The 12,135-nt window shown below is 48.8% G+C and overlaps 5 protein-coding genes across 5 annotated transcripts; 3 read left to right on the top strand and 2 right to left on the bottom strand.

Moving 5' to 3' along the window:
* BDW43DRAFT_195701 (putative C6 transcription factor (OTam)) lies at positions 1 to 2,509 on the top strand. The gene is made up of 2 exons (XM_032039063.1): positions 1 to 549; positions 646 to 2,509. Exons 1-2 carry the CDS (start codon positions 149 to 151, stop codon positions 2,381 to 2,383), a joined length of 2,139 nt encoding a protein of 712 aa, XP_031896081.1. The 5' UTR covers positions 1 to 148; the 3' UTR covers positions 2,384 to 2,509.
* A 1,184-nt stretch (positions 2,510 to 3,693) lies between these two features.
* Positions 3,694 to 4,251, bottom strand: BDW43DRAFT_315228 (fungal specific transcription factor domain-containing protein; the record flags this gene model as incomplete). Its single annotated transcript, XM_032048010.1, has 3 exons — positions 3,694 to 3,773; positions 3,834 to 4,107; positions 4,168 to 4,251. 3 exons carry the CDS (start codon positions 4,249 to 4,251, stop codon positions 3,694 to 3,696), a joined length of 438 nt encoding a protein of 145 aa, XP_031896080.1.
* A 1,949-nt stretch (positions 4,252 to 6,200) lies between these two features.
* On the top strand, positions 6,201 to 7,560 carry BDW43DRAFT_303355 (uncharacterized protein; the record flags this gene model as incomplete). Its single annotated transcript, XM_032045401.1, has 2 exons — positions 6,201 to 6,992; positions 7,165 to 7,560. The coding sequence occupies 2 exons, from the start codon at positions 6,201 to 6,203 to the stop codon at positions 7,558 to 7,560; spliced, it is 1,188 nt and encodes a 395-aa protein (XP_031896079.1).
* A 1,250-nt stretch (positions 7,561 to 8,810) lies between these two features.
* Positions 8,811 to 10,736, top strand: BDW43DRAFT_322383 (GMC family oxidoreductase; the record flags this gene model as incomplete). Its single annotated transcript, XM_032049537.1, has 1 exon — positions 8,811 to 10,736. The coding sequence occupies one exon, from the start codon at positions 8,811 to 8,813 to the stop codon at positions 10,698 to 10,700; it is 1,890 nt and encodes a 629-aa protein (XP_031896078.1). The 3' UTR covers positions 10,701 to 10,736.
* A 141-nt stretch (positions 10,737 to 10,877) lies between these two features.
* BDW43DRAFT_289107 (mitochondrial 54S ribosomal protein bL21m) lies at positions 10,878 to 12,111 on the bottom strand. Its single transcript, XM_032043362.1, has one exon. The coding sequence runs from the start codon at positions 11,854 to 11,856 to the stop codon at positions 11,128 to 11,130; it is 729 nt and encodes a 242-aa protein (XP_031896077.1). The 5' UTR covers positions 11,857 to 12,111; the 3' UTR covers positions 10,878 to 11,127.
* Between the last annotated feature and the right edge of the window lie 24 nt (positions 12,112 to 12,135).

Genomic DNA, 12,135 nt, shown 5'->3' with positions numbered 1-12,135 from the left:
TGGCGGTAACCCGGTTCCTTTACGTGACCGATTTCCGTTTGGGAACCCTATCACGACTATTATTCGTGACAGATTATCTCCTATCTCTCAATTTGATCCTTCCATTATCTATCTCCTTTCGGTCCCCTGTTGGCACCCCCCTTGCTGAATGGCTGCCGTTATCACTTTGCAGTCGTCCTCGACGGCTGCACCAGCGGCTTCTGCTGCTTCTTTCCAACCGTCTGACCAGTTGTTGCGCTCCCGTGTACAAAACCAAGCCCCCCAGCAAGCCACTTCAACCTCCACTCCCCATTCACCTTCCACATCCGTTACTGCCTTACCGCGGGTGCCTGTACCAGGACGGGATGGACACAGTTGTGACGCCTGTCTGCGCAGAAAGAGTCGGTGTGCCATGAACGAAATGGTTAATAAATGTTATTCATGTGATTTTCATCGTCAAGATTGCACCTTTACCCTATCAGTGACAAGTCGCCCTGGCACCGCGGATGTACAGTCCAAAAAGCGGAAGTTGGATGATATTGTCCTGGATGATGTAGAATCGCCCAAGAGGTATGGATTGCCCCAGCCTTAAGTGGGCATCTCTAAGGCCGATTTCGGACGTCATATAGATAAACCTGGAGACACTAATCTTTTCCCCGCTGGCAGACCTTTGACCAACCCTCCAGCTTCCAAAACTAACCTTTCCCGTTCGCCATTGAATGCTCACGCCCGGATCACACCAGGGTATTGGCATCAGCGAACCCAGCATATCGGCCTGACGACCGACCTGGAACCCGCCCTCCTCGAATTTCTCCCCTTGGACCAGAACCACGAAGGCTCTATTGCATCGTCTCGCGTACGAAAGTTTAGTGACGACGGCACCTTTATGCGGATGGTTAACACCCTGTCCCATGCGGACTCCCCGCAATCTCCCTCACTAGATGCTATTGAGAGCCTAGTTGCCCCCTATGGCTCCACTTTGATCGATAAATTTTTCGAACACATTCACCCAACGTTCCCCATTCTCATGGAGGATTCATTTCGTCAGTCTTACCGGGCTCGACAGGGCCTGTCTCCTCTCTTACTGTCCGCTGTCTACGTGCTAGCCTTGAAATTTGTGAATATGGGACCGGCTTCCCAGTCTGTACGACGACCCGATGCTTCCCGGCTCGAGAGCACGGCCCTGAAGCTACTCAACGAATCTCTGCCCTATGCATCCATCTCAACCATCCAAGCAGGTGTGCTCCTGATGGAGAAATCCACTATTGCCACCCACGCATTGAATGCGCAATTGGTTACCGCAGGCTTCGAGCTAGGGCTCCATCAGAATTGTTCCGAGTGGAGGATGGAGACGTGGGAGAAGGGTCTCCGGAAACGTCTTGCGTGGGCATTGTATATGCAGGACAAATGGTCGGCGCTGGTGCACGGCCGTCCGTCCCATATCGTATCCTCAAACTGGACCGTTCAGGATTTGGTAGAGCAAGATTTCGCCGAGGCATTCCCATCGAGTGACTCCCAGGACGATGATCCGGTAGGCCACGGCCCCCTCTATTTCTGTCATATGGTCGCATTGACGACAATCCTCTCCGACATCTTGGATCGATTCTACACCCTGCGGGCGATCGAAGAGTTCAAAGCTGCCGGCGGCAACCGGACACGAATGATCCTAGAACGCGCCAAACCAACCCAGATCAGGTTGAAGGAGTGGTTCAGTCGCTTACCCGCAGAGCTCAAAATGGAGTCGGGTGGAGATCTCTTCGAAATCATCAACGAGGACAATGCTCGCAACGGTGCCTTGCATCTATCCTACTTCGCCACAGAAATTACTCTGCACCGTTGTATTGTACGATCACTCACGCCGAACACTGCGGACGCCTACCTATCGCATATCTGCCGCTCGGCTGCCAAAACCCGATTGATCTCAGCCATGGATTTCGTCAATCGGCTTCGTCCGCCGCACCTGAGGTCGTTCTGGCCGGCCGCATCGCGGACAAACTTCGCGCTGATTGGGTCCTTCGGAGTGCTCCTGCGCATCTCAGCCCCAACCAAAGAGGAAGCCGAGTTCTATCGTCTCAGGCTTTGCGAATACCGCTGGACGCTGAGCGTCAGCAAGAAGAACGCCGAGTTCATGGAGTTCGCTCTGGACAGCCTGGACACTGCCAACGCTGTCGATCAGCATGTCCCCGATAAACCAGGCATCGACGAGCTGATGACTAGCGCGGCCAAACCGACCGTGAACCGTCCCCGTCCGGGCACGGCCACACAGTTGGAAAACACGATCTTAGGGCTCGAAGGAAATGACAGCGGGCGCGGGGGCACTTCGTCTGTTATATCCGGTCTGGCATCTCCAGCGACATCGATTAGCGAGGACAGTCTGCACGATGCTGCGATTCCCCCTTTATAGTCCCCTTTTTTACTTCACTTCCCCTTCCCACATAATTACCTGACTTCAACACCACCTACCCCACGAATATCTCCCGTTGATGCATTGATGACCTCCTCTGTTCTGTTATTAGATGTTGGGCGTACTGCGATGACGGTTATCAATTGATACCTCTTGGTTTTTTTTCTTTTTTTTTCCTTTGACGATCACTGTTTGATTATGATCACATTTCCATGGATAGGTGAATAGCTATTTCGGCAAGGCTTGTACATATGGGATCAGGTTATGATTATGGATATAGACTGGATGGCGATCGGATAGATAGCATGAATTATGAGCATATTAATAGCATGAGCCCAACAGGATTGGTAGAAACAAGAATAGTAAACGGTAAACTACCATCTCCTTTTTGCCTTTGGGGCCAGGGGCAGGTCTTACGAACTATATTGGATAATCCATGTAAGCAGTTTCGCGAGAGCACGCCATTAGCTCCTAGTTTAACGACACGGAAGGCCTCCCTTACCTCAGGTTCCTCTAATGAAATCCCAAGAATATTGTGTGACGACCAACCTCTTATTGCCAAGCGATCACACCATACACTCAGAGAAAGAAAAAGAGAAGAGCAAAAATACAGAAGACTCACATCCCAATGCCACCACTTCACCGGCCCCTAACGCAATCATGGCCTCACGACCCCAAAAAGTACGAAAAATCACACCCCCCCATTCCCGAACGCAAAATCCTCCAATATGACCAGATCAGCCAAGTTCGCCAGCATCCCTGCGCGCGTATACGTCTGCGGATCTTGATTAAAAAGCGAGAAGAAGAAATCCCCATCCGCGCCTTGCGGCCCCAACGGGGCTAGCTACATCCGTCCGGTCATGGCTCGTCTGGTCCGGATTTGTCTCCCGGACGGTGGTGGTAAAGCGAGGATAGCTGATAATTCTCGACGCTTTGCGATGCAGGCGCGGGCTACACCGAGGACCTGACCTCGAGGATCATTTCAGAGCAGCGGCGGGCGACGATGCATCACGTTGGTGATTGAGTCGAAGATGAGGCCTTTTTCGACGTCCTTGAGGACATCTTCTTCGGATATAGCTTATATTTAGGAATCTAGAGAGGATTAGGTAGAGGAGTCATAGATGGCTCCGTAGAGAGCGTAGGTTGTGTTGTACCACCGTAGTTTAACTTCGTTAGGGTTTAAGTTGGCGGAGGAGGGGGGGAGGTTAATGGGAGTGTCCTTACCAGATGCGGATGAAGATTCAGTGGAGGAAGGGTTCGTATTGCAATTGGGTGCTGGTTCTTGTTGCTATTAGGCAGATTGGTCAATGTTAGAGGAGACTGGGGTGTTGGTTGTATGTTGATGCTGCGAGGAAGGGGCGGTGGAGGAGAGTTCTGGCGTTGTAGAATCCTGAAGTAGATCGTGAGTCGGTGTGTTGTTTCTATATGATTGTTATATGTAGGAACTCACTCAGACGTAAGACGAGTTTCCGTTTGAAGGCCCATTCTGGGTCGTTGACGGTTGCGGCGTCAACGTTCAGGAAGAGGGAGTAGTTAGTTTCCCACTGCTCTAATTCGTTGTCCAGGGGCATGGCAAACTGCGACGTTTCATCCATAGGGTTTTTCAACGAATGGTAGAGTAGATGAGATGCTTTGAACATGATCTGAGTTAAGTCTACCATGACTGGAATCGTAGCCACGTCGTCGTCCTCCACCTCGCGGTCATGGTTATTGACGTAGTCCGCCTATCGATCGATATAAAACTAGGCCTTAATTCTGAAAGTGGTGTTAGTTAGGTCCTATACCTTCAATGGAGCCAGGGAGATCTGGTAAGGATCAAGCTGCTTCATCAGAGAGCTCATCAATGGCTGGGGTGACTGCATCGCCATGATCTATCTCAGGTTTAAGGGGGGTTTTCTTAGTCCTTAGGTTGTAGAGACTGTCTGTTCCCGTCAATCTCAGGCCTCTCGTTGACTCGAGGTGGAGAAGTACTAGGATAACCAGGGTTGTAAAGGAGCTTAATTATAGATAGCGGGGCCTTCTTCGTTGCAGAGTTTGTACTATCAGACTCTTTATCCATTTTCGATGGGAGTACTCGTTGTAATGAGCTTTTCACAAACAAAGAATAGTCAAGTGAAGACCTTCGTTTGACATATTTTCGGGTACGTTCGAAGCTTTGCTTTCAACCTGGTTGCGAGCTCGCGCATGTCAATTTCCAAGGAATGCGATATTCGTAGAGTTGCCGTAAAATTCTGCACCACTAGTGTGTATATTGACTCCGCTCAAACCATCTCCTGGTGCACGTACACCTCGGGAGTGGCTACTATGGTTGTTCTACTCTTAGTATAAATTTGCCTTCAAGATTTCATGGTCTCCTTCTTCCTGGCTAAGATATCATTCCCCTGCTTGTATCTAAATCCTCTGGGGAGGCAACATAGAGCTTGACATTCGCAAGAATAACATGAAGTGCTTCACCAGCGGGAGGATCTAGAGAAGAACTGTACGGCGAGCTCACTAGGTTTAAGTCATTCATATTCGGCCATGGAGACGGCCAAATATGATTTCTAAATACCCAGTCATCATCAACCGTATGACCATAAAGGTCAGACTGGTACGGGAAAAGGAAACTCTGGCTGGAATGTGTCATTTCTATTGTTGAACTTTCATTATGTTCAGAGGCTCTATAAACATAGTCAAGTGAAAGTTCTATAATTCGTGTTAGCGGATTATTTATCCTAGGCTCTTAGTCAACAAGGACATTGTACAGGCGCAATAAGAGCATGACTGCGCTTAGTCACACTATGAAGACAACAATCAGTGCAATTACCTATGGCTGGCAAAGATAGGATGCAATATGTCCGCCTTGCGCAGGCACAGGAAGCACATGGTATTGTTGACGTGAAGTGCACAATTTTGCTGTAACAGCTTCACTTCTGTTCATAATGGCTGCACGAGATTTTCGTTCAGTGATAAACGCTTGGGGTTCTTGATTGGGCTCCATATTCCTATCAGATTCAATCAACTACACCTAGCCGACCCAATCGCCATCATACCTCTTCACACTCGGCTGCCTGGTGTTCGATTTATGGGTCCCGAACGGAGGCTCCCAAAGTAGTGGAATCTCTAACTTTGCTGGCCTTAGCAAGAGGACTCGTGCCAAATGGACAGAATCTTTGGAAGTCGGCATATATTGCAGACATCGTAAAGAAACCCAGTGGAAAGAATGCAGCAAATCCTAGTCGTTCGTTACATTCTTGCCATGATAGTTAATACTATTAGAGATCAAAGGGGAAAAGCCGGATATAGATACACATATCTTTATATGGAAGCTATTCCCATACCTGATAAGATATCTAATCTCTACTTATTTATCAAGATCAGGCAAGTTATCCCGACACATTCTCGTTTCCCACATTTCCCCCTCTTCTCAGTTCGAATTTTGGAATGAACTTGGTAAGACAGTGTAGTTTGGATCTTGCATATTACCTAACAGTTTGTCAAAACTCCGAGGTAAGCGTTGACAATAGTCGCCGGAAGATATCCGAATTCCGACGGATAAAGGCGGGAAAAAAGCATAACGATTGCTGATGGACGCCGTTGACATGATATCGAATTACTTTTCTCTAGGTTATCAGTAGTGTGGGGTACTATGGGTATTTATAAGGCCTCTATATCTAGTAATACATAGCTATTCGTTTACATTGTCTTTCCTCAACTCCGATATATTTCCCTGCTTCATTCGTCTATATGAACTCTAGCTACGTTATCATATCCAACTTCTAGCATGGAATAGGACCAAGACGCCCTCAGGACTCAATTCTGCCATGTACTCTCAGAAATGTACAAGAGCGAGGTCCCCCTCTACAGGGACCTAGTCGATTTCGTCTGGAAAGCAGACGCCGAAGCCATCAATGCCAGTCAAAAACAAGGTTCACCAACCATTGATCCGAATGATATCTTGCCGTCACGAAACCGAGTTGAAAGGCACGGGGCCATCCGACTGGGAACCGCATACGAGCTCTCTACAATCCGCCGTATGTTTGCAATTATGGGCATGTTCCCAGTGGGGTATTACGACTTGAGAGCTGTCGGGTTCCCAATGCATGCTACTACATTTCGGCCCGGGACGAAGGAGGCGTTATCCAAGAATCCGTTCCGCGTGTTCACGACAGTATTACGTATGGAATTGTTAACGGAGAAGGCCCGGGACCTAGCGCAAAGAGCTCTACGACAGAGAAATATCTTCACGAATCGGCTGATCGCTCTCATTGAACTGGCTGAGAAGCAGGATGGACTGAGCTCGGCCGAGTGTAAAGAGTTTATCGTGGAAGGGCTGGAGACTTTCCGGTGGCATTCCAAGGCAACTGTTACAGTGGAGGAATATCAGATCCTGAAGGCAGAGCACCCGTTAATTGCTGATGTTGTTTCGTTCCCTAGTTGTCATATCAATCTTCTCGCGCCGCAGACGATAGATATTGATCTAGTGCAGAAGATGATGCAAGATAATGGGATGCCGGCCAAAGAGCGAATTGAAGGTCCTACACGACGGCAATTTCCTATTCTGCTACGTCAGACTAGCTTCAAAGCGTTGGAGGAAACGGTTTATTTCCGCGATGCCCATGACGCTTATGTGAAAAGGGTCGCATACAGCCCGGTTTGGCGAGGTCGAACAGCGCGGATATGCCTTGACACGAAAAGGTCGCCAGCTTTACGATAAAAGCTTGTCACGGGGCAATAATGAAGCCATGGGAGAAAGCCCCATAGCTTCTGAATATGAGACTTTGCTGGCGAAATATTTTTAGGACTTCCCAGATGATATAGCTGAGTTACGGTCACAGCAGCTGGCATATTTTTGCCACCGATTGACATCGCACGACCAACGATCTCTAGACTCGAAAGACGAGTTAGAAGGGAGAAGTATGACCTTGGCCCAGCTACTAGAGACCAACATCATTGAGTATGATTCCATTATATACGAGGACTATCTCCCCTTGTCAGCCGGAGGTATCTTCAATTCCAATTTAGGGAGCACATCCCAATCAGAACAGCTAGTTATGGAAGCTGATGAGGTTTTGGATGGGTTCCAACGCAAGTTGGGAACATCGATAATAGACGAATTTCATTTATACACACATATGCAACAGGATAGCTTGGAAAACTGCCGAAAACAGTTAGGATTGGAAGTGATTCTACACTGAGACTGTATGTATATAGAGATGTGACCACGAGATCTTGTCAAATATTACCAAGGGATGGGGGTTGGAATGCTGGCCTGTTGTTTCTGAGGCTTGCAACAAGTATATCTCAACATGCAATGCTGTCAGTAGGATATTGATGGATGTCTTTGTCACTTATATTAAGCTATATCTACAGAGAGCCGCTTCTCGTATGAAACTCCCAGGCCATATGTAGCCCAGCTACGTGGGGTAACTACCAAATAGTCCATCGATGTTGGTCTATACTTGCTTGCCGACATTAGTCTAGCGATCAGCAAAAAGGTCTGGAATGAGCATTAGCCCTCGCATAAACACACCATTTTAAGGGATAACCAATTCTCCGATTGTAACCTGACAATGGGTCTGAGCTATAAAATCAGCCCAATGGCTTCACTTGACCCTGTTCCCCTGTTCACTCTTTCCTCCGTCAAGAGTTGGTGCGTAATGAAGACAAAGGACGAATGTTTTACCAACGTCTAACAGAGTTCAACACTAATATAGATAAATGTAATGATGCATCCTCCGTAGTCTAGACACGCTCGGAACTATTCTACATTCCTGTAGCGGAGCGGAAAGAATCAGCTTCCGTTATTTATTTTATGTATCCATTCACCCTCTCACCGCAATTGCGGTTGTAACGTAGCCCTAAATTCTTCCCGTATTTGAGATTGATCTCCAACCCCAGCAAAGAATTCGCTTCCCTTGCCACCGTTGAGCATATCAGTCATTCGTCCTGCATAAACTATCGAGTTTTTGTTCTCAATAAACGCATCCTGTGTGCTAGGCGGTCTGGTCTTTACACTCGTTCACTGCCTCATCGTTTTCTTTGAATGTTAAATTGGCCTGACAAAGGGCTGTGTCCTGGTACAAGGATATGTTACCAAGTTATACGAACCTATATATAAACTGTCAGCATGACTGCATGGCGGTGATATCTACCGCTTGCCAGTTAAGATAATCTTTGTGCTGATTCAGTTGGACCGTAAGAACGGCGCGTTGCATTGCACTTTCCTCTCAGACTATATGGGTTCAAATTATATACAGATATATATATAGAATATTGCACATTCGGACCTTAGACTAGGGAAATTGGGGTTTATTCGGGGCTTTTTGTTTATAAAAGCTAAAGGATATTCTGTGGCGCATTTATCCCTCATGTCATTTAGGTATTTTCAGTCATTTGGAGAGTCTGATATATTTTGGAGCGAAACCCACATTCTCGAGCTACCGCCATGCATTTGTCTCTTGTAGGCTTTATAGCCACAGTATCTGCACATTTTGACCCTCAAGTCAACTTGTTCAGCTATGGTCAACGGGGGCCGCTCGTAGGGACCTCCTTCGGCATCCCTGGAGCCAACGCGACCTTCGACTATGTGGTCGTGGGAGGCGGAACAGCCGGGTTGACGATTGCCAGCCGGCTGGCCGAGAGGGGATCTAACTTGAGTGTTGCCGTCGTAGAGGCCGGTGGATTCTACGAAGTCGACAATGGAAATCTATCTGTCGTCCCGGGATATTCAACCTACTTCACGGGGTGGTCCCCCGATGACTACCAGTCCCTTGTCGACTGGGGCCTCACTACCAAGCCACAACCCGGGGCAGGCAATCGCGCCCATCATTATCCGCGTGGGAAGACCCTTGGAGGCAGTTCGGCCCGAAATTTCCTCCTCTATCAGCGGCCTACACTAGGCAGCATGCAGAAATGGGCGGACGAGGTAGGTGACCAGAGCTATACGTTTGCCAACATGCTTCCCTTCTTCAAGAAGACTGGTCACTATACCCCTCCCAACCAAGGCGCCTATACCCACAGGTCCAACACCCAGGCGGTAGATGCTTTCAGCCCTTCTGGGGGACCTCTTGAAATCTCATTCAGCAATGAAGTCGATCAATTTGGCACGTATGCGCGCAAGGCATATATCGCTCTCGGTATGGACCAAATTGATGGGTTCAATAGTGGCGAGCTATTGGGTTCTGCGTATGCAACTTCAACGATAGACCCTAAGAATGCGCACCGTTCATCATCTGAGTCTAGCTTTCTGCAAGCGGCCTTCAATAATGGCGCAGATTTAGTGGTGTACAAGAACACCTTAGGACAAAAGATTATCTTTGATACGGACAAGGTCGCTACAGGCGTTCAAGTTTCTACAGGTGGAATATTTGGCACTAGGCCGGTTAGTTTCACCCTGTCTGCTCGCAAAGAGGTGATCGTATCTACAGGGGCGCTTCAATCTCCCCAGCTATTGATGGTCTCTGGAGTTGGTCCATGCGATGAGCTCTCCGCGTTTAGCATCCCTTGCGTTAGCAACTTGCCAGGCGTCGGCAAAAACATGCAAGACCACATGATGTTTGGGTCTTCACACCGGGTGAATGTTCAAACAGCCTCGGCATCAATCAGCAATACCACGCTCATGGCGCAATTTACGCAGCAATATATCCAGGATGCATCAGGTCCATTATCCATCTTCTCATCTAGTTACTACGGTTGGGAGAAGCTCCCGGAGCCGTACCGTTCCCAGTTATCGAATCAGTCTATTCAAGCCCTATCTGCTGTTCCAAATGACTGGCCGGAACTTGAATGGCTTACCGTCGCTGCATACCTGGGCGATGGCTTCAACAGACAGACCGCTGATCCTGCGGATGGCTTTAACTATGCCACTATCAGCACGGCTCTCGTCGCACCGCAATCCCGCGGCACAGTCTCCCTTGCAGGGCCGGACATGTACACCCAGCCCACCATTGATCCCCAATGGTTTGTTGATCCAACAGATATGGAGCTCGCTGTTCAGGGATTCAAGCGCGGCCGCCAGGTGTGGGAGAAGCTCGCTGATCTAGGCGTTGCAGATCCGGTAGAGTACTTCCCTGGGCCCAATGTCATGACAGACGAGCAGATCCGCGACTTCATCAGTCACACTTCAACGAGTGTCTATCATGCCTCAAGCACCTGTAAGATGGGCCAGAAGAAGGACCCCATGGCGGTTCTGGATAGTAGTGCACGGGTCTATGGTGTACAAAGACTGCGCGTCGTTGATGCTAGCAGTTTTCCCTTTCTACCGCCAGGACACCCGCAGTCGGTGGTCTATGCTCTCTCAGAGAAGATTGCAGACGAGATTTTGAGCTCTCAGTAGCAACATGGCCTTTCATTTTTGTGCTGCGCGTATGGCGTTGGGAATGTATATCCCTTATACATTGTCATCTGACCTGATCATGATTAATTGATTACATTCTTGCGTTCATGATTGTCAAGTATCAAAAATCGTATGATAGTCTACTTACTGTTCATCAACCTCAATCGAAACAGGGCAGCCTGACTCAAAGTTAAACATTCAAATTGCAATATAGAATACAATACAATGCACCCATTCAATGTGCAGTAAAAATCTATCTGTACAAGCCGCCTCAATGCCCAAGAAACAGATATAGAACAAGACCAAAAGACCATCATGATCCATCTAGCCGTAGCCCGCAAGGGACAGCCCAAACACGGCACTTTTCCGCTGATTCACTCCATACCCCGTTATTCATATCGAGTATCCTTTGAGGTAGAGAATCCATTCATGCCTTGACTTCCACCTCAGACGCACCCTCCTCAGCCTCCACAATAACAGCGCCCTCCTGCAGCAACTCTTCCGCAGACTTCACCTTGACATCTATAACCCTCAACAGTGTGTACCGGTGCTTACTTTGCACCTTTTGCACATGTCGCCGTCTCCGCTTCGTCTTCTCCTTCACCCTCAACGGCTCCGCATCAACTCCCATAACACGCACCCGGCACTCAAACAGCCGTTCATCGACATACGGTGCTCCCTTGAGCGTAAACTCACGAGATCCCAGAACACTCGCCCGGTTAAACCGGATAACATCGCCGGGCTTCACCTTGGGCATCAAGAAAGGGAGACGGAGGTGATCGCCTTCGGTGAGGAGGTAAGGTTTGTCGTGGAGGTGAGCAGTAATATAGTGCGGCTTTTGGGTTGTCAGGTATGGCAGCTTCTCGAGAAGAGATTTGGTCACTTTTAACGGGGAGGTGAAGGTCGGAGGCACGGGGAGTTTGCTGGTTGGGATGGTATTCGATGGTGTGGAGATGGGGGGTTGTTGGCTGGGTGTGCTGGTTTGAGCGCGGGGGGTTGCGCTTAGTGGTTCTGAGGTTTGCTCGGGGTGTGATTGCGAGCTCGTGGTCGTTGTTGATGCTTGACGCAGACAGGCCCCGAAGGAGGTGGTGAGAGGCCGGGCGGACTGCCCATATGGCAGCGCGAAGGCTCTTGCGAGCGCTGTTCGGGAGAACATGTTTGTGGTTGTTGCAAATTTAGGTTCTCCTTTTAATCCTATACTTGCTTTTCCGGGCTGGAAAAGGCAAGATTTATGTCGCAATGGACGGGGTGGACGGTTTCTTCTATTCGGTCCAAACTTGAGGCCGCGAGAAATTCCCAGTGGATCCCGATCTGGTTTGGCACGTGATGTGGCTGGTGTCGATGTTGTTTATGGGGACTGGACACTGCGGTGAAAAAGGCTCTAAAACTCTGGCTAGGTAATAGATCAAGATTTTTACTGGATGATAGGCTCTGG

Source organism: Aspergillus alliaceus, assembly GCF_009176365.1.
Source record: "Aspergillus alliaceus strain CBS 536.65 unplaced genomic scaffold BDW43scaffold_55, whole genome shotgun sequence".
In the NCBI taxonomy this organism is placed as follows: domain Eukaryota; kingdom Fungi; phylum Ascomycota; class Eurotiomycetes; order Eurotiales; family Aspergillaceae; genus Aspergillus; species Aspergillus alliaceus.
Note: the sequence above shows the minus strand (reverse complement) of the source record. Positions and strands in the feature narration are given on the sequence as shown.